The 23,184-nt window shown below is 33.6% G+C and overlaps 2 protein-coding genes across 2 annotated transcripts in view; both read right to left on the minus strand.

Moving 5' to 3' along the window:
• LOC128175373 (protein jagged-1b-like) overlaps nucleotides 1-10,609 on the minus strand; it is a 38,450-nt gene extending 27,841 nt beyond the window's left edge. Inside the window, exon 1 of the mRNA XM_052840939.1 lies at nucleotides 9,639-10,609. Within this exon, the coding sequence (XP_052696899.1) occupies nucleotides 9,639-9,977 (339 nt within the window). The 5' untranslated portion in view covers nucleotides 9,978-10,609. The remainder of the gene's footprint in view (nucleotides 1-9,638) is intronic.
• A 1,519-nt stretch (nucleotides 10,610-12,128) lies between these two features.
• On the minus strand, nucleotides 12,129-19,081 carry LOC128177126 (calmodulin-A-like). The gene is made up of 5 exons (XM_052843691.1): nucleotides 18,973-19,081; nucleotides 18,467-18,506; nucleotides 16,375-16,518; nucleotides 14,914-15,159; nucleotides 12,129-12,733 (listed from the first exon to the last, which is right to left on the minus strand). Exons 1-5 carry the CDS (start codon nucleotides 18,973-18,975, stop codon nucleotides 12,705-12,707), a joined length of 462 nt encoding a protein of 153 aa, XP_052699651.1. The 5' UTR covers nucleotides 18,976-19,081; the 3' UTR covers nucleotides 12,129-12,704.
• Between the last annotated feature and the right edge of the window lie 4,103 nt (nucleotides 19,082-23,184).

A 23,184-nucleotide genomic window follows, 5' to 3' on the forward strand; every position in this document is an offset into this window, starting at 1 on the left:
ATACAAGATGTTTTCATATTGTGTGATAAAATTTCAACATTATATTTGGTGCCCCTCCCCTCCCCAAACACAATGCTTTGCCAATTGTCACTGCATGAAAAGCAATGCAAAAGAATACAAAATAATATTTCAAGAATCCTTTTTTATCAGAATATGTGTCACTGAATGGTGCATTTAAAGAGATTCTCTGGAGGTGCATATCTTTCCATAAAGCATTGTCTTGTCATTCATATTCACCAATGAGAATTACTGAAGGCTGTGTACTGTCCGGCCAGATGTGTTAATGACTGGCCCAGATGGAGTGAGACTTATCCAAATATACAAACACATTCATTTTTTTCCTGCAGGAGATATTAGCAGTGATAAATATTATGGGAAGGTGGCAGTCTCAAAGACATTATTTACTTTGGCCTTGCCCAAGGTCAATTGTTTTTTTTAAATGATGGGAACCATCCATGAGAAATGCTATGTGCCTTTGTGTTTTGGCACTACCATAGGAAACACCTTCATCTGCATGAAATGCTGTCACCCTGTCTGTCTTTCTGTCTGAAATTGGCACAATTCTGTGACAATTCTGAGATTTCTCTGCCAAAATGTTGTTTCTTGAGACATGGTGGGATAAAAGTGGTATGGCAATTATGTCTAGTCATCAGTTATTTTCTGCAGATTTAACAAAGAACCTTTTGAATTATATCAATATTTTCTCATTATGAAAGAAACAAAATGAAGCAAACATTTCAATGTGCATGCTTATCTCAACAGGTCCATAATTCAAAGTCAAGAGAAATCTTAATACTTTCTTTCTAAAACTGTCTTTTTTGGACTAAAGTGAACTTATTACAATATCTTAATCACTTGAAGTTGAATATTCTTAATTTAAAGTCTATAGATAATATAATTGAAAAAATGCATTTCCCATAGTCATATAAGCTTCCTCTACAATATCATACATGTAATGTGATGTTATCAGTCAGAATCTAAGATAGTCTAGCTGTTTTCATTAGCAATGCAGTTTTGCAGCGCATGGGAAAGAAGAATGTTATGATATTACTGCCAAAAAGTTCCTAATTAACATGCAGGATTTTAGCACATTAAAAGCGTATTTCAGATTTCTCAAGTTGTTTTGATTTGCACGGTGTCATCCAGTATAAATTCCAGAAAAACCAAGAAAAAGTACATCATTCACCTTGTTTCTGAGGTAATTGCTCAGAGGCTTGGTCAGGTAAAGCAGACTCATATACCTTGATCTCTCACCCCATAAAAGTCGATATGGGGCCACTTGAATTCTGACAGGTATACAAATTATCTCTTTCACTTCATTTCTTTCTAATGATGGGTTTTGCCACTCGGACACAAGCCACAATCATTACATAGCTCTATAAATGTATGGTAGTTTTATATATCCCATCTTCTGAGCTGACTATTCAATACGCCTTTCTAAATGGGGACAAACCAAGGATTATCTGACTGTTAATTGATTGCGTATTTTGTTGTTAATGCAATTTTATCCTAATTTGTTAGAAATTTGAGTACTCTGTGGGAGAAATATTTTTCACATTAGCTTTTAAGTATGAACAGGCTTGTAAATAATTTACCAACATTTGCTTTTACTATGCATGGGTTTATAACCAAACAAATCTTCTTTTCTATCTCTTTCTCTTTCTAGCTCTCATGTAGAGTCAATTTGTACCCCCCCCCCCCCCCCCCCAGCCCTTTAAAAAAAAACAGAAAAAGAAAAAAAGAAAGATCCAAACAATTTTAGTTTAACAAAACACATAACAGTGAATAGGATTGTATCTTAATTTCCTTAATGTTGATACTCCACACATTTTATCTTGAAAGATTGATTATATTGCAAGATGTGACCATTAGATATACTGAGTCAGTTATACAATGTAGGTTAATGGTTGTACCTGGAGTCACAACAAAATTTGTGTCATTGTCTACAAATTGTTGCCTACATTCTTATTGGGATGCTCACTGCTATTTCAGTTACTGTATAGCAAATACATCTGTTGCCGAAATCACAGTAATAAATTGTTAAATTGGCCTTAGCTTTATTGTCATTGTGGTCCAATTCAATATAATGCCTTTTGTTTATGTCAGAGATAGAATGCCCATATGTTGCGTTGTTGCTGAATCTTTACCTTGGATTACCATTGCTTACACAGCTGTAGTGTGCACCCCGAAGGCTCAAGCTGGCTAATCCCTCATATATAACTATCAGACCATTGATCTCTCTGTATCTCACTTCTTACAGTCCTAATGCTTTTTAAGAGTTATGATGTTTTAAACATGTCTGCATCTTTCAAGGACACTCTTGGAAAATTGTTATCATGACACCGAGATACATAGCAGCAAGCACCAGAAATTCTAACATGTATCATATATTGAAGAGAAAGATAATAAAGTTGATTTCCCTTAATATGAGAAAAAATAGTACATGTATTCACATTGCTCATGCTCATTCATGTGGATAAATGCATAGGTACCAGAATGACTATGTATGTGGATAATAGCAACATTACCTGAAAAAGTATATAGCAAAGGTACCTGAATGATCTTGTATGTAGATAATAGCAGATGTACTAATATGATCATGTATGTGGATAATAGCAGATATACCAATATGATCATGCATGTGGATAATAGCAGAGGTACCTAAATGATCATGTATGTGAATAATGGCAGAGATACCTGAATAAGCATATACCGGTACATGGATAATGGTAGAAGTACCTAAATAATGCATGTATATGGATAATAGTAAAGGTACCCAGATGAGCATATATGTGAATAACAGTAGAGGTACCAGAGTGTGCGGTACCTGAATGAGTATGTTTATAGATAATAGCAGAGAGGTAGAAACAGAGATACCTGAATTAGCATGTAAGTGGATAATAGCAGAGGTACTTGAATGAGCATGTATGTGGATAATAGCAGAGATACCTGAATGAGCGTGTATGTGGATAATAGCAGAGATACCTGAATGAGCATGTATGTGGATAATAGCAGAGATACCTGAATGAGCGTGTATGTGGATAATAGCAGAGATACCTGAATGAGCATGTATGTGGATAATAGCACACATACCTGAATGGGCATGTATGTGGATAATAGCAGAGATACCTGAATGAGCATGTATGTGGATAATAGCAGAGATACCTGAATGAGCGTGTATGTGGATAATAGCAGAGATACCTGAATGAGCATGTATGTGGATAATAGCAGAGATACCTGAATGAGCATGTATGTGGATAATAGCAGAGATACCTGAATGAGTGTGAATGTGAATAATAGCACAGGTACGAATGTACCTAAATGAGCATGTATGTGGATAATAGCAGAGGTACTTGAATGAGCATGAATGTGGATAATAGACGATGTACCTGAATGAGCATGTATGTGGATAATAGACGATGTACCTGAATGAGCATGTTGATTAGATAATAGCTTAAATACATATGTACCTGAATGAGCATGTACAGTATTAGCAACAGAGGTACCTGAATGAGCATGCATAACGATAATAGCAGAGGTACCTGCATATATGTGGATAATAGCAAAGGTACTCAGATGAACATGAATGTGGGTAATTGGAGAGGTACCTGAATGAGCATGCATACTGATAATAGCTGAGGTACCTAAATGAGCACCTATGTGGATAATAGCAGAAGTACCTTGATAAACATGTGTGTTGATAATATCAGAGGTACCTGAAAAAGCATATATGTGGATAATAGCAAAGGTACCTTAATGATCATTTGTGTATATAATAGCAGAGGTACATGTACTTGAATGAGCATGCATGTAATTATAGATTATTGCATGATAAAGTTTTTGTCTGAAATTTTACACAATTTAAATGAATGCTTTAATGACAAAACTAAATATAACAACAAAACTGTTAAATATGCATCAATCAGTCATGTATCAGTAGTTATTGCAAAGCAATTAATAGAAAAATTAGCGTCTAGACACCTCTAATTACGAGGCTGTTGCTAGCACACACTCCCCTGCTGCTATTAAAAAGGGTCAGTGAGGCTGTTAGACTAAGCATGTAGACCACACAGTTCAGCCTGGTGCAATCAGAATGTGTGCTCTGGTTTTGTTTCTTTTTTCAAGGCAAAACAAAGCAAGTTACTGATTAAATTCTTAACTGCATTAGTTATAATTTAATTTTGCAATATTGCTTAATTGACCCTTTATCTTATCTGTTTTGGATAAATAAACCTGATCATTGAAAACATATTGCTGATCCAGATAAGAGAAAATAATGAGAGCAAACATTCTCAAGACCTTGATGTGAATATAAGTGGTGATCAGAATGTTTTTGGGGGGTAACGGAGGAAAAGGAATATATGCCACATGTGTTCTTCAAAAATAGCAGTCATCAAAAGTGTCTTTAGTCAATGCTGCATCATCATTTGTGAAACTACAAGGTCTAAGTAACCTGCCTAATGATTTATTCTGAGGCTTAAAAAATGCCTGCATGAACTTGGTTAGAAAAAAAAGGGTTCGAAGGTACTAATAAAACACTGAATGCCAGCAACTAATATTGGAAATATTTCTATTTAACGGCTTTCAATTCATTTACAAATTATTTTAAATATTAGAATAGGTTTGCTTCATTTACTTTGCTCTGTTAATTGGATCATATCCAGGGGCTTTCAGTAAATTATTCAAGGTTTGTTTGGTAAGCTTAGACATTGAAAAGATATGCTTCAATTCAATTTTAAGCAGTATACAGTTATGAAGTTTCACTCTGTTTATTGGGTAATCATATTATTGGGCTCTGTTATTCCTATTCATAATATTGTTTGTCTTTTTTTTTTTTTTTTTTTTGCTTTTTGTGAAGGGAGATTTTTTTAGAAGGGGTGTAAATTCATTCACCAAAACTGAATAATGCAGTTAGGAGAAATATGTCTACAGAGGAAACTATTTGTTAAGCTAAAAAGAATATTGTGCCAAGTCATGCTGTCTTACAGCCAGATTGGGTACAATTACATCAACCCTATGGCTGACATGTCTCCACTGATGAGAGCAACTGCCATTTTCATTGCTTAGATTCTAGAACAATAAATCGTAGTGAGGGTGTACTTTCTCACTTATTTTTCTGACTAATGCTGCATGGATCTCAAAATACTCGCTGTGTCCCATGATACAAGATTGCAAGTTCCATTTCAAGTAATTCACAGTAAAAGAGAAAACTTTACATCAAATGTAAAATGCAATATAGGTCTGAATAGATGATGTCTCTCATCCCCTTATTCTATTTGTGGCCAATTAATTATAAAGGTCAATACCTATATACTTAGAATAGGATTAAATGATATTGAATTCAAATGCAGTATAGATTGATAAACAGTTGTTTGCAATCTGCAATATAGAACTGTGCCCTATTATGCTGTGAGCAAAATGTGTATAAAACATGTTACGTCTCGGCAGATATGTATATAAATGATTTCCAAGCTTTCTTCTTTCTTATCCATATGATCTACCTCTTCTGTGGCTGCTTTTGATCCTCAAACAACCCCATAAATCTTTACTAAGCACAGGGGGCTAAACCAGTAAATATAATTGACTTTCATCTCTTTATCACTTGTATTACAAGCATTGTGCTAATTGACCTGGCTAAAACAAGAAGCCACTGCACCTTCAGATACTTGGCTGTAATTAGTAATGACCCATATCTTTCTCCCTCCACATGTCTGAAGAGCTCCTTTTTAAGTTTGTGAAAAATAAGTATGTTCTTCACTTTATGGGTTTTGCAACAAATATTTTTAAGTGAATAAATAAGAAGAGGGTAAAACTTCGAATTTTTTGTGGTTTATTTTGTGAGGAGAATCTATTTTTAGTTATGTACAATGCTGCGAATACTTGTACCTTCATTGCAACTAAACTAGTGAAATATGACAATCAGAAGTGTTCAATTTCATTAAAGCCTGTCAAATGTATGCAAAAAAGTGTTTTGTTGATTAAGTCTTTGCAATAAAGAAGGTGATTGTTGTAGGAGTTTTGTATTCCTTACAGGTATTGCCAGCACTAAGATTTCCCATTAAACAGCTTCAGGCTCCACAGAGACATTGGTTGTGATGCATTTCCTAATGAAATTGTTTGATGTTTGTTTGACAATACTTCAAATGAAACTATTTTCTATGTTATAGTACTGCTTCCATGAGACTTTAGAAAGCTTAGGTAATTACTTGCTTGCAGGAAGAAAGGACATTTGCTCTGTTTTATAAGACTGGTATTGTTGATAAAATGCAAATACAACTAACATAATTGTAGGCTCCCCCCCCCCCCTCTCTCTCTCTCTCTCTCTCAGAATTATATATGTTACCTTGAAGCTCTAACCTACCACACACATCTTTAATCAAAGGAAATAATCAAAATCTCAGACAACATATCACCATGGGGCTGTCATACATTAGCATGTTTCATGGGAAAATGAACAAGTCTATTCGTATCACTTGAATGTATGATATATACTTAAAACGATATGCAGAGATAATATTTATTGAATTTGATGCATAATATGTATTAAATATCAGATACAGTAGTTACCTTCATAAAGCAAAAGACATATAGAATCTTATATCTTAATGCTTTTGCCCTTTAAGCATATCATTAATGACTACAGATAAAATCTTATTTTACATATTCTGATATGATAATCCAAGTAAGGAATTTCAAAAGCATTGTGGGAATTAAGTTGCAGAGAATTTTATTTTTGGCAAGATAGCTGATATAGTTAATATTTGGCAACTATTTAATTTCGGAATGGGTTTTATGGCTGCAAGACAAACTTTGTATCTGGAAAGGATTGAATGTTGATTAATTTTATTAGCTTAAATGTCTCAAGTTGAGTCACATATGAAAATAATTTGTGTTATCTTGCAAAACTCTGGTCTGAATGCATGGTTTTTAATTGACATTTTGCTAAGTTTTGCAAAGCTATCAACAGCAATAAAAATGCAGCCAGTTACAATTAATGACATTATTACATCACTATTAAAGGTGATTCTGATACTGGTCTCCAAAATAAACCTTTCTTTCGCATCACTGAAATAACAAAAAAAATCCCCCATTGGAGGAAATGGAAAGCGTATCAGGTTGGTTTCCTTCATTGATTTCCAAAACTCCTCGAGATCCGCGGATAACCATTATAAGAAAACGGCCCGGATTATATCGCCCCGTTTCCGAGAGATCTGCTGTGGTTTCAGCTGACTATCCGAAGCAGACCTCTAGTTTCAAGGTGTCGTAAATCAGTCCAATAAAGCCCCCCTGGATTCCCATCAGTATTGGACAGATACCTGTACTGCAGTTGCTATTGATTGGCGGGGTGAGTTTATCATTAAGGAGCACCTGCCCGTTTCCTGCTAAAGGAAGAAACAGGAACCCGGTCCTTGTTACAGGAAGTCCTTCCTTCTTTACAATTCAGTAAAGGGTGCCAGTTCAATAGAACCGCGGAAATTGCTCCATGGAATGGAACATGCATACTGTTGTCATGAGAGAAATTTATTTAAAGGGTTATGAACTTTTTATAAGAAATATATAGCATGAGTTGTAGTCTTTAACTTACGTTAAAGACAGAATTGTTTTTCCATTATTGAGTTTCAGAGCAGTAATGGTTGTTTTTTATAGGCGTTATAAATTATTCCGACTAATGTAACTATTTTTGCGATTGCCCCAATTTTGTGGCATTCTATGAAATATGACTTGCTTTCTATTAAACAAGTCTATGATTCTAATAATACTATTTATCAGATTGTACAAGCAACAGATCGTATCTAACCTAATTTCGTTAAATCTTGCCAATCAGCACTGTTTCCAAGGTACAATGTCAAGAAATTGCTAGCTTTCTATTTCTATGACGTAAACTCAATAAAAGTCTTTAGATTTTCTTGATCGACATCATTTAGGAATGATTAATGATTAAAACTGCAGCAAAATAAAATATTTGAATACGGAACGAAACATGCTCATTTTTAATTTTGGCTTTCATTGATGAGCAAATATGATAGAGTGGAAATAAAGTTCGCGTATAACAGGGTGGGATAATTATGTTACGTAAAGAAAACATTTCCCAGTAGCATGATATAATGTGCTGTTTGTATTTTGTAAAGGAACATCGAGAACCCCTTAAAATATTCACTCCTTGCTGTATATATTGGACAAAGCAACTACCTTTACAAATCCAGACCAGCGTAAGAAAGTTTCGGGGCGAGGCACACGCGTCTCAACAACGGGCATTTATTTTAACTTTATTTGTAATCAATTAAGATTTTTGCAATCGATGCAGAAATAAATATTATACCGCAAATATATATCCCCTTGTGCTGAATTGTATATATATTTTCCACAGCGGGCAATTAAAAGCAATTGGCTTGTGTAAATGTTGTCTTTGACAAACCGATATATTATTCAAAATAGTTCAACAGCTCTGATCAAAATAACAATAGTCGGTTTCTATTTCCCTATTGTCTTTCTCCAAAGTATAAATATGTACACTAAATATTGACAGCAAACTCTTGCATTCAATAATTTATCCTTTTTGACAAAGTTTACACAAGACATCAAGTTCTTCCAATATTTAATTCTATTTTCCCCGAGCGATTTTAAATCGTTCTTATAGCAAAATAGTGGTGGGTTTTCAAAAAATGTGCGGTATGTGATTAAATGCAGCTTCCGCATCCATTGGTCATGTGACTTGTCACGTGATTTTTAACCGTCGCAGTTTGATGCATGCCAGCATGAGAGTAAATCTGAAACAATCTACAAAAGACTATCAATTCCCCTTCGTTATGAAGATCAGACAGTGTATTCCGCGTGTCAAGATGTTTCTATGTAAATAAAGTTTAAAGACGAGCCGAGGTGATCATCTGTAGCCGTGGGAAAACGAATTTCACCATAACGTTTTAATTGTCAGATTTATAAACAAGACGTTTTGTGCAGAACGCTTTCTATATACAAGTCATTCTAATAATTGCCGAAAGTTCATTTTATTTTATTTTTTACTTGCTTTTATGTGAATGGGCATTATGATTTCCTGCAAAAAATCACCTCTTTTAAGCAGAGGAATTGAGGTTAACACACTTCAGGTGAATTAACATATCATTGTTAAGAACTAATATCTAGGTTTAAATCATTTTCAACCTTTATTGAGAACTGAAGGCGAAATTGCAGTCGGCACAATATCGGTATACACACTGTATTCACCCTGTTTACACCTGTGTTTTCAACTTTTTAAACCTATCGAATTTCATTTATTCGAATTAGTAAACGAGTCTGACTGTGATTTGGATATCCCCCGCTCGAAAGTTTCCGTCTGAAACTCGTCCCAGAACAAGCAGCGTTTGTCCTGGTGTCTTAAAGGTGTATGCACACACCTGATTCAAACCGTGAGAAAATCTCTCAGCCATGAAATTTTCAAATATTATCTATGCCTGTTTAAACCCTGCCAGAACTTTTGACAGCGCATTTACATAAATATAATAATAACAATACATGCATAAAAGTGATGTCCTTCTAGTTTTGTCCAACAACATAAAAGATGACAAAAAAGTATAAAGGATCACAATCAGTGTTAAAAAGTTTGAAAAAATAAGAGGTAGAATAAATTTATTAAACCTTACCGTCCAAGCAAAGTCAAAAGGTAATTTTAATCTGGTCCGGTTGTAATCAGGGGGGTAGGTAAAAGTGTTTCCTCCCAAAATGGGACTGGTCTTGTTTCCAAAAGTACAGGAACCATCAAAGGTTACCCGACTTTGATACTCCTTCAAACAAACCCGGAAAAAAGTATCACACTCATCACTGCAAGAGCCGTTCAAATTCCGCAGCCCATCGCAACAGGTACCATTCAATACCTCACCCCTGGGGTTCTGGATTGCGGTAATTTGGATTTCAAAATAGCCAGATCCAGATGTGTATTCCAAAACTGTCATAAGAAGAACACTCAAACACAACACCAGCATATTTTTTCCTCAAAACTAATGATCGAAGGAAATTCTTTTTGCTGCAGACATCTTCCAAAACCATTCCTAAAGGTAATACCAAAATCGCAGATCCAACTCTAAAATTTTCATAAATATTCTGTATAAGAATACATTAAAAAATTATATTCCTCTTTTAACAAACATCGCAATTAAATCCTTTCACCTCACTTCAAGAATGACAAAATGAAATATTGTGGAAACTGAAGAAATTTCTATAAATTCTTCAGATGCACTTAAATCCGCTCATTGCTCGAGATGCGCTTCCATTTAATTTAAAGTGCCGCGATTAGGTTACACCATCGGGGAACTATTGGTCCGAGATTTCGTTGGTCGCGCGTGAGGCCCTCACTACGTCGCTCTCACTCATGCGTACGCTGGTGTATAAATCCACCGAACTATTCAGTGATCATCTGTATTTTTTCATAACAAACTTTTGCAAGTTCAGTTTGGCGATCCCCGATTAGTTAACTCGTTTTCTGGTGTTCTTTTCAAAATTCGCTCTCACAATGCACAAAACGGCCCGTAACTAAGTCGGATGAGCCAGCTATATATTCGTCAAGCCTTCATGTAAAGCACGCGCGGTACTCACGCGAAAGCTCGTGCTGGACTTATGTGCTGGAGATGTTTGGAAAAAAATTGGCAAATGACATCTGGTCATATTCCAATTTTTTGTGTTGAGTTTTAGTAAATATTTATTGATTAAGAACCTCGAGTTCACGAGAATGAGGCACAGAGGTAATTAATTGCTTTTTTACTTCTAGTATTTATAAAAAAAAAGATTGTGACATATGCGGACTGTATTTCTTTGTCTCTCATTAGAAGGGAGAACAAGAGGGTTGTGTTTTTAAGTACCGAAAGTATCAATTGAATTTAAATAACAAATTATTTGTTTACAGAATCAAGTGTATTGAAATTTAAATGATTCAAGAAATGTATATCTTGTTTAAGATATGCCGAAAGATCGATGTTAGTCTACATAAAGACCGTGGGAAAAACAAATCGAACTTCTTCATCAATACGATTAGCATATCTTAAATAACTGACAACCTTTGGTTTCTAGGGTCGGGCCTATTGAAGATCTTAAATAGCAAAGAAAGTTTGAAAGCAGGTGCTTTATTTATCACTTCATAAACCGGCCCTATATCCTCTATCATAACGAGCGGTTTTGGGTGAGAAACTAATACTTTTAAACTTAAACTTGCGACAAACGAGCGATTTTCATTCAGGTTTGTTCTAGGTGGATACCCAACCAAAGGGGACAATTAGAAGTCGAAGATTTCGACTACAAGATCAAAGCGATGTCACTCCGTAACGGCACACGAGACTGATGCGCGCGCCTAGGCAGACGATAATAATCTTCTTTGACAGTTACGCATATATATCGCCAGTAAAAGATCGTGGGAACCCTCTCCTCCCATCAACAAAAGTCATTTGTCATACACCGTTGTGAAAACTTATCATATATTTTTTCACTTACCTGTTGGCAGCAACCAGGTGCCGTACGCTATCTTGTTTCAGTGTAAACACAGAGTTGGACAGCCCAAAGCAGGGTACCCTTTCATCACCCGGATAGTAATAGACCACTAATGAGCTTTTGTGGAAATTCGAAACGAAAATTAATTTTTTACATTGCTTATCACTGTTCCCCATGACAAACCGATAGATATGTTTGTTTTTATCTTGTTATCGCATCTTTTCTCCCCTTAATCAGCAAGTTGCCTTAATTTAATATTATTGACAAAAAATTATCGAGGTCAAATTAGTCAATTTCATCTTAATGATATTGTTGTAACAACTTGAAGTATTATGCAGTAATACTTTAATATATACCGTCAAACTCAGTAGGCAGACAACTTGCAGCAAACCGGAAATGAAAAGTTTCCAAAATGCTTAAAGCTCAGTTGAATTTCTTAAGGCATGTTTTAAAGCTATTTAAAATTGTTTTTTTTTTTATAAAACATACATTAGTGATAACTTTACATATACTTCGAAAATCCTGTTTGAAGAATATATAAGTTGGTGATTAGTCGATGCAAAAATCCATTCAAGGTCGTAAATGGTCATGATACTGTCGAGGACATGTGCAGGAAAACATCTGCTGCTAAAAGACATTGGAGTACAAAATGGCTGTTGAACAACTTTATTTCAGCATATGTCTACTACAAACGGTTTTGCATATTTTATAATTAATGAAGAACAAAAAAAAAACATTAAATGATGTCAAGAAATGAGATCAAACAAAACATCTGCAAAAGAGTAGTTGGTTCCAGCATCGTCTGGGGCTGTCCAATTTAAGACTGTCCTTCTCGTCATTCCAATGAATAATGCATTGACCACAGAATGGTTGATGAGTGCATTTTGTGGCAATCTCTGCAGCTTTCTAGAGGAGGTGATGGTAATGTAGAGGGACATGCTACTCACCCCCCTGCTTTAGTTCCAAAACGTCATTAAAACCAACGATAATTGATTTTACAGAATGTAAAAGGAAGAATTATTTGATAAAATCTGCAGAAAATCGAAAAATTTAACAGGTGATAAATCTCCATATTACAAATGCGGGCACGAAAGGTGCTTGTTAATTTCAAGAAAACGGCAATTACAAATTCCAGCTTCTTATTGAATTTTTCAATTTAAGAATTCTTTCCTCCAGGCAGTATTCAATTTTAAGCTTGGTAATAAAGGTAGCGTTGTAATATTCTATGTCTCCTAATTTCCGTAGAGCAACTTTGAAAAGGCTAAAAAGAAAAACAAATACTTTCATAAAGCACAAAAACGATAAGAATAATGTATATAAAAAATTCAGCATGATAGGTATCTTTGTAAAATCAACAACAAACAAAAACTAACGGCTCTTGCGAAATTCAATTTATTTTGAGAATCATTTCTAATAATAAATAGTTATTACTCTTGAATAAGTTTACCAATATTCTTTTCAATAATTTTCTATCACTGGGATAAAGAAATGTCTCTCTATTTATCAGAAAGGTAATTGAACCAAATGCCTATGCTATCGACTTAAAACGATTAAGATGAAGAGAGGTAACTCTTTTCTGGATTTTGCCTAGAATGTCGCAGTCTAATTAAGGTACCTCACTACACCTTGAAATAGTTTCTCAAATCAGCAGAAATTTACTTGATTATGATAGAAAGAATGATGGATAAGAATTATATATATCAAAGAGGCGAGAAAATGTACAATTTTAGATAAAAAATGATATTTTCAAAAATGTCATTCAGTAAACATAAACAAAAGCCCCAGGTGGATTCGAACTCATTACCTGCGGTTCACAAGCCTGATACTTTAACCACTGAGCTATGACGATATACATCTGAATCGATTGATACAAACAGTTTAACAAAACATTTAAATCGCCATCTTGTGACGTAGTGTCTTAAAAAGTATAAGTCTCGGTGTAGTGAAGTACCTTTCTTAGTGTATAACCATTGTTTTGTCTTTTCCCTTCCATCTCTGGAAGTTAAGTTTCTCTTTGATATGATATACTGTAAACCAACCAATTATTGCGACGACTTTATTTCGCGATTTACCAAAGATGAACTGGTTCGCGACAACTAATTTTCGCGACCAAGCCTTATCTACACCTGTTTTTTTTATTCCAACTATATAGCAAATACTGGTTCGTGGCGAGAAATGTTCGCGACAATCAGGCTCTTGCGAATCTCGCGAAAATTTCTCACACGCAAATAAAAGTTGGTTTACAGTATGTACAAGAATCTTTAAGATAATGATAGGAAATGTACATGGTTTTGCTGTTTCCTGGGTTGTCTATTGAAAGAATATGGTCCTTGTCATTCTATGCACATTGTTTGAAACACGACAAGTCCACCATAAGCTAACAAATCTCACCAATCGCGTTAATGCTTAATCAAGTACTAGTATCTTTTAACAATTACTCGTTTTCATAACATACTCTTTAATAAATAAATTATATAATAAAAAGGATGACTGGTTATTGTCAGTAAGCGAAATTATGCGAAACCGGCTATAGGTTTCGACGATGTCCCAAGCAACTACGGACTTTTATGGTCATATGCATCAAGAACCGTATGATTTTTTTATATCCTATAAATGTCCAACTCAATTATTTTGTAAAAGACATTTGTTATGTATTGTCATTTTTTTTTGGGGGGGGGGGGATTTGCGAAATGATAGATCCATCAAAATTTATGACAATTCATACTGATGATGAAGTACGGATCTAATCGTTTCGTACATTTTCTATCTTCAGCGATCGACCCTTTGTCTGTTCCTCCTTCTATACGGTTTTTAACTTATTTCAATATATATGTACCATATTATATATGCATGTACATGATTTTTGCGCTATAACTACTACGTTAATTACATTTTTTATTTGCCCAAGACATACATCTTATGGCATAGGTTGTTACATATTATTAAAACGCAATAATGGTATGGTACATGTTCATATGTAAAGACATTGACAATGTATATATAATAAATTTTTACTACAGGTGAAAAGAAACCAGAAAATTTTTCTGAATTTAATTATCACGAATTTTAAATGCTAAGTGGAGATTGTACCTTTTATATAGTTTTTTTTCAATAGTTAATGTCAAAACGACTTGTTTGAGAATTTTGATTTGGCTAAATTTACGGCTTGAGAAAAGGTATATGGATTTGAACCTCCTCTACGTCAAACTTTCACATTTAAAATTGGTAGCAATTCACTTTTCTAGCGAACTGCAGAAGCTGAGAAAGATGCATGGCTTTTAAATGGACTTATGTGTTTTTTGCCGAGTTATGCAAAGTGCAAGTAATTAATTGTGTTGTTTAGTTGTAGCTATGCAATATAAACCCTCTCTCCTTGTATCAGTGTCTTCAACATTTATGGTTACATAAACGCCCAATCCTGTCTGTATCTTTAATACATACCATCGTAATTGATGTTTCCGTCTTTGTCCATTTCAACTTTTGATAGAAGATCCTTCATTTCTTCATCAGATATTTTATCGTCAAATGACGTAATTAGGTGTTTGAATTCTGGTTGGCTGATGACACCGTTGCCATCCTGGTCGTATCTTTGGAAAGCCTCTTTTATTTCGGTTTCAAACTTATTCGGATCCTGATAAATATCTTTCACTAAATTTAAAAACTCCGAAAATTCTAAGGATCCGTTTCCTGTATAAAATATGATTGAAGAAGTCTGTATTGTAAACAACAAATTAAAAAAAAGTGATATGAAACAAATTGTGAAATTGTGAAGTAAAAGTATATAACTGTTTCGTCAAGTTGTACATATGTGTTTTATTCTTACAGTCATATTCGATATTTTCATTGTGAAATCATATTTTAAAAGATCTATCATAAAAAATACTGGTACATGGTTGTGTTAAGCCACCTTACGGCGATACACAGAGCAACCCTGTGCCTACGATTTCTGCATCAATGTTTCTAAGATGTACGAATTTCGCATAAAAATTTTCAAGGTACTGGAATGTCGTTATTTGGAGGACGAAAAAGTTTTACTCGCTGGACGATCTGTGCTTTATTTTAAAAAACCGAAAGGCTTATAAAATGATTTCAAATACGCCAAATCCATCACTTCAAAATTATTTCAATATTTATGCTATGTTTTGCTTGTTTAATGTTGAACCGTATTGTGAACTGATCAATGATGTTTTTAAACAATTTACAACAAAACGGTCGAACCAACTTTCTGCAAACAGGGATATTGTTATTCTCTTACATTAAATAGCCAAAGATTTACGTCAACTATATCAATAACATCGATGAGAAGCAGATATCGTAAAATTCAACAATTTAAGGGAGGTCCATTTAGGATCCCTTGTTGCATGGGTCAAAAAGAAGTTAACCGAAAGACAAATAAAGAGAAGCTTTGTTCATACGTATGTTCATTCTTCATATCAAATATTAATATACATATCTCATAGAACCGATATAATTCGATCCCAGCTTGCGGTAGTTCCTGTATGCAATTTAATGATTCTACTGCAGATATATTCAGTCTAAAGAATATGTCATGTTTGATTTTCTAAGTGGGTAAATGTTTATGATTGACAAGCCACGTAAAATCATTGCGCTTTGTTGAGTGACTAATAAGGGAGGACCTTTTCCAAAACGTAAATGCCAACTAATAACTTTTAAAAAGAATTATCTTTCTTGTATCACAGGACGAACGTAGATTTATTCCACAGGCACCTGACGTTATAGAATTTTCTCATAATAAAATACAATTAACGTTACGTCATATTTCACTTAACTTCATGAAGGCTATGTCATTTTGCCCTGCAAAAGAACCGTACCGCAGTTATTAGTATTGGGTATATATTTTTAATTCTGAGAAGAATAACGTCATTAGCCTGTGATTAATACCGTTATGATCGACGTCATTGATGATGTCCTGTATCTGGGACGTGCTGGCGTTCTGCCCACACGCACGCATCACTCTCTTTAGTTCCCCGGCGTCAACTGTACCGTCGCCATCGTGATCACAGGCGTCAAAAGCGTCACGTATTTCTGAAAGAAAAAAAGTCCTCATTGTTTATACGATGCTCATATCAGAAAATTTTGTAATTATATATTCAATGTCCTTTAAGTTGTAACATGACTGTTGAGAACTCAAATACTACTGTCTCTTAACTTTAAGTATAAATCTACTGTATCTGTACTGCATTGATTACATAAATGTTTGTTATAAGCTCACAAGAACCTAAGCTTCAAGTGAGGCTTTCTGATCCATTATACCTTTTGTGAACTTGGAACTGAAATTAAACGTGAACTCATCTCTGTTTTATGGGAAAATCTTCGCAAGAACTACAAAGCTACAAATTTTTGAGATTAATTTGCAAGCATCCTCAGATAGTGTAAACTCTTATCAGGCCTATGATCATAAAGTTGATGTATTTTACAACCTTAGTTTTTATTGTATCTTTATTAGTAAGTCTATAACAGTGCCTGCCTTTCACTTTGGATTTATCTTCATTCATTTTCTAGATTTGGTATTTCATACGTTGATGCCGAGGAATATTAAGATTGGTCAGTTGGTGCATCTTTGCTCTTAGAATATGATGTTCAATAAAGTGAGATTCAATGATCTTTTTGATTTAATATAATTTATTGTCTTAGAATATATGAGAACCATTGTGAGTTTTATTTCTAAAAAACAAAAACGGGGGTTTTTAAGTTGAGCGATGTGGCCCATGATGCTCTTGTTTCAGTTTTTTCTGCACGTTGCTTTGAGTTACACCTATGCTTCGATCACTGTACATAACTGTATTTTATCGTATTAGAATTAAATGTAGATACTACTAAAAGAAGCTTGGTTTTTAAAAAGCAGACTGAACAAACAAGTTTGTCCCAGAGAATGTGAGGAAGTGTTACCATGAATTGTTTACTCTTGGTCCAATTTAGGACAGAAATATACAGCAATCGACCAAATGTAAAGACATATCAGCCGCAAGATAATAGTGTTCCGTCCAAAGAAATTGATGCGTGTATTTCAGAAAGTAAAATTGTAGTAATAAATATTCATTTAATTCTGAATTAGTTATTAAAAAGGAATATATTTTTTTCTTGTATTTTCATTATATTTTTTATTAATAAGATGTATAATAATATTTTATTTATTAAAAGTTGTTTGTCTTGATCATTCTCAAAAGGTTTTTTTCTCCAAGGATTGTGTTTATTTCCTTATGTTGGAGTTCGATATTGATGTTCAGGTTCAAGTTCAAGTTGGGAAAGGCTAATTAAAAGACCCCCTTCATCTCCAACATATACACATGTAGTTAATAATTTCAACCAAACAATGGGGTGATTGTGATAATGTTATTTCAGGTGTTCTGGTATTAATTTCCGAATTACACACTTCATGTGTTAATGTGTAAATCAAACATAATGCAGAATGCACAGACAATAACCGTAGTGTGAAATATTCCTGTTTCTCTTGAACAAACAGGGTTTTGTTCCTGCCTTTGTTTAACTGTATCGAATGTATTGGTAAATAATATCTACTAAGTGGAATTGTGTATAAGAGGGAAAACGTGTCAGAGTTCAAACAAAATTAATAATTCCAAGATTTAACACGGGACAAAGAAACAGTATGAAATGGTAAATGAAGGCTTTGGTTTTAATCGATTTTACTATATTTTTAACAATGTCTCATGCATTTTAAACAATACTCAATGTGTATTCTTTACCGGTTTAAAATTCAGTTACAGCACGTGATGTGTATACATATGATAAATAGTATGATATGTATTAATACATACACTTGTGTATGGTTTTTGATTGAACCAACAAAAGATATATAACTTTGAAACAATGATTTCGTTAAAATACATGGTGAGAGTGTGTGTGTTTTTTTTGTTTTCTAGAGAGAGAGAGAGAGAGAGAGAGAGAGAGAGAGAGAGAGTTTGTGTTCCAGTACAGTATATGAAACATAACATTGAATTAAACTTAGAAATACCTTCGATCTGTCGAGGAGAGAGGTTTTCCTTTTCAGAGCTCTGAAATCATTTTGATACATTGCAATTTATTTGACCAAAGGTTAAAGTTCTTTAAACATTAATTGCATATATGTTTCTAAATTTGCCTGTAATGAGCTCTAGGTAAGCCACCAGAATGTGTGGATACATTGCTTACATTGCAAGACGCGTCTATCAAATAGACTAAATCTTATTTCTATAAAAATGATGAAATGAATAAGGTTTTGATATTCTCAGTCTTTAAAGTCCGTATAGATCCTAAAATAAGTTTACAGAAAAGCACAAAAAAAATAATCATTTCGTGTCGAATTTTTTATCGTTAAAGTCTAATACGCACCGATTCCCCACTTTTGAATATACGTGTAATTTGATAAGTATTAAAATCTATCAAATAGAATATTAAATAAATAAAATGAATGAAAATATTTAATAATATAAAAAATTACATGCTTTTCTAGTTGTAGTATATAAAAATGTCTGATCTTACCATGTTTAAGTGCTTCCCTTCTCTGGGCACTTTACTTCTTGGAACTTTACATTAATCGATCACATACAAGATCGACTCGATACAGGAAAGTTTACCAGCACTTTGGCTCCTTTTCCGTTACAAAAAGGTCAATTTAAGGTATTTCATTGAAGAGTTTTATTAACAACAATGGGTGTTGATTAAGCACTTTGTATGTTATTATGCTGAAATCCTTTATAAAAGATAAATTATAAATGATATCTTTGTCCTTTTTTTACAGAACTACACTTCATTTACAGTGTTGTATTATACACTGTCAATTATTGCAAAAATAAACAAACTACTAGATATATTGAGTCTATATATATTCTTTAATAATATATATAATGTCAAGGAAAATAAGGTTATCAAATGGCTGGTGTTCTAACCACTTAACCATTTCAGTCACATCAAAGTAGTTATTTGAATTCTATACGCGACTTTGACCACGAATATAAAGACTTGTACAAGTACTACTAGTATTTTCCTGAAACGTTCAAGTGTTGGGATACAAAACGATATTTCTTGGGTTTTTACTCCATGTTTTTGTTGATTGAAAATAGTTCGTTTTCCGTTATACCTTAATAATATGGAGCCCACAAAACAGCATACTGTTCTTATGATCCGTCAAAACTGAACTTGGTTCTCACCAACCGAACAAACTCGTGCCATAAATCTGAACTCGTCTGTCATCGTAGCTGAAGTTTTACTAACCGGTTTCGAGGATCTTTGGTAGTATTGTGTATTTTCTTAAAGATTCGAATATGTCTTCCATGGAAGGGCTGCTTCAGTAGAAGCTCCTCGAGTCTTTATGATCTGTATTGATTTTATGCTGTTTAACGTCCGGGCAAGAAATTTAACAAGACTCTTTGGCCGTGTCCGTTTTGTAGTATGCAGTACCTCCGAACAATAAATAGTTTAATTAATTTAACCAATATAAAATATGGTTAGTAAAGGATGCAAATTATTTTTCCTTCATCAATATGTATTAAGTGAAGTTTAAGTGCAATAAATTAAAAAAGATGAATCAATTGACCGATCATTCAAGACCCGGTCTCCATACTCACGTTGAGTCGCGGATCGTCATCAGAGCAAGCAAATTAAAGGTCTTCAAAGTCAGGATGCTTTGCTTTTACGGACCGCCCAGGTGCCAATACTCAAATGTTTTCACTAAGTGTTCGCAAATAACGCTTTTGAGAAACATCAAGGATACATATCAATTTACGGGGAAATGATTATAGAAATCTTGATATATGTTATTAAAAACAAAATGATAATAGCCAAATGGACAAAATGTGTGAACGTTCGGTCTGCTATAGAAAATAAAAGGTAGACTAAAATAACAGTTCTCTCAATATTTGGAACTCTCCTATTATGGAATTTTTCACAGGTATTTTTTTTTGGCACTGTAGAATCAAATTTTGTGATTAAAATTAATAAAAGGTGCATACTAGTAATTTTCATAGTAGTAGTTCTTCCCCAATCCAGTCTATAAGTTATCAATATATTCATCAATTTTCAATACAAATTGCTTCATTCATCAATTTTCAATACAAATTGCTTCATTCATTTTAGCTTACATGAGTAATACACACCAATAGCTTATTTCATCAATGTGCAGCTTTTGCCGGGTTGCTGTATGCTCGGTGACTGTTTAGGCCCATGGGCCTATATTTATGAAGTAAGGTGATAAGCATGCGTATGTACCTCGAACTCATCAATGGATCAAATTTATTTTCAAACAAATTATGTGAAATAAATGATTATTTCTGTTTTCATTAAATATGCAATTTTTGGATGACATAGAAAATGATACTTGCCAAAGTTGTCTTGAAAAGGATACGTACGGATTGTTAGTCGGTACGTATTTTTACAATATACGAGTCCGTTTCTTTTTAAAGTGATTTTCCAACTATTCTATGTCACAGATTAATATGAATTTATTTATTTTCTGATTTTTTATTGTTTAGAAAAGATACAGGTACCGTATCATAAAGATTTAAATTTTCAATTGTTTAACCAAAAAATCTTTAATTTCAATTTTTATATGTAATCCGGACTTCATTTTCCCCTGCAATATTTCCGTTGTCTGATATTGAGTTATTCACCCTTGTCGGACGTTCAACACTCCGTTTTTCCATTAGCAATATGAGGTTGGTTGCAGAACATGTCAGTCAATCGATTTAATCAATTTTGGAAGAGACACTACCGGGTCGAACGTGTTTATTTCGGGATAGTGTTGCTTGTTAAATGCTTTTTTCTGCATCAGTCATCTTCCAGTAAATTTCAATTTAACACAAAAAACAACCTTTTTAACAAGAGTAATCAATTTTCAAAGTGTTCAAAGTGCTTTATGACGAAACTTTATTTATCCTTTACCTACAGTGACGCAAATAGTTAAAAGCTATACATACAGTAGGAACATCATTATGTACACTGGCGTATCTTGTGTAGACAGCACAACAAAGACATTGAAGCATCGTTTAATGATGGGTTTGATTTTTTTAAATTCATATACTGGCTCAGTACCGATCAATATGGCTTATGTTCTTATCATAATTTTCTTTATATTTTAGAGACAGGATCAATTGTTCTGAAGGAAGTATCTAACGATTTCTTATAAACAATCAGGTGTTTTAGAGTTCCTATAAACAATCTACATATGCATACACAATACATTTATTTACGCTCGTTTTTCATATTTTCTCTTCATTTTTGTAACTGTTATTGAACAGATTTAATTTCCTTCTTTACCAGTTTGTATTTTTTAAGTGTCCTGTCAATAAATTTTTTATAAAACTTCTTTACAGCTTTGGGCAAGTCTTTCCATTTAGTACACACATAGATTTAGCATTTCTTTTGTCTTTTGTAATGAAATTCTAAATTTTACGCGTAAAAACTTTGTATAACCAACTACAGGTCATCATACTCATATCAGACCTATAACACTGTCGTGTATCCGCGCCGGTAGTGACGTGTTTGGATAAAGTGAAAATGGTGGTTCCGTTTGCTTCTTGATAAGTTTTCGTGTTATTTAAGGCTTATATTGTCTACTTTTACACGAAAAAGATCGTCAAATCTATTTAAAAGTGTATAAAATCTTTAAAGTTCTACGAATTTTATGTTAAAATTATGTTAATAAGCAGTTTATGTCGATTAATTGTGAACAACGGAACAGGTTTGGATGACCTTGTTTTTCAAAATAGGATCGGTTTGGATACGCATCTGATACGGTTTGGATGTAATTAATTTGTGAGTGTAAATAGTTCCTTTAATTATCCCCTCGCGAAGGGGATATACCATCGCTACTATGCGATATACATGCCCTCACTGAAAAGCATGCTGATATCGTCATGTGATAGACATATGAAGTCACATTGTTTAAAAAAATAAACATACACGTTAAAGACTTGTGCATTTAAGCCAACAAAACTTAATATACCGTAATTTGAATTTCAATTTTACACACGCTCCAAATAACTTGCAATTGGCTTATAAAAATTGCATACAGATTGCTTTACAGATATGTTAAGTCTATTGTATAATCATTCCATCGATATTAATTTCGAAAGATTCAGCCTTACCAAAATCTGTACCGACACAAAAAACATGTGTTTAAGACAGTTTCAATTGTTATGCCTCTATATCGTTATCGGCTTTAAACGTGAAAACGTCAAACAATCAAAAGAGATCAGTCAAATACAGAATTATACCAACTTTAAAAAGTTTAAAGTCTGTAAAATCATCTAATGATACAAATATTTTTTTTCTTTTAAAATTGAAACGATATAATACATCGATACACTGCACAGAACAAACCGTGATAACGTGGATATTTTTAATTATTGGTATCCTGATATGGGTTTCATGAAAATGAAAAAAAATTCTCTTTTGATACAGAATAATTAACTTATCCAACATTATACTTGTCTATTTTTCTAAATTAAAAATTGAAACGTTCCCAAACAACTTCTTAGTTTTGCAACAGCCTAACAACTTTGCTTTGGCAAATTTTTAATTGACATTTTTATCATTATACTTTCATGTTAAATACTAACGCGGGTTTTGTACTTTTTCTGCAGTGACACCACCTTCATTTCCCGCATGAGTCACCAAAACCTCTTGATATACATAGATACATATTTATTGTTTTGATTTTCTGGTGAGAATTATGATTGAATAAAATTTAATGTA

This window comes from Crassostrea angulata, chromosome 3 (assembly GCF_025612915.1).
Source record: "Crassostrea angulata isolate pt1a10 chromosome 3, ASM2561291v2, whole genome shotgun sequence".
In the NCBI taxonomy this organism is placed as follows: Eukaryota; Metazoa; Mollusca; class Bivalvia; order Ostreida; family Ostreidae; genus Magallana; species Magallana angulata.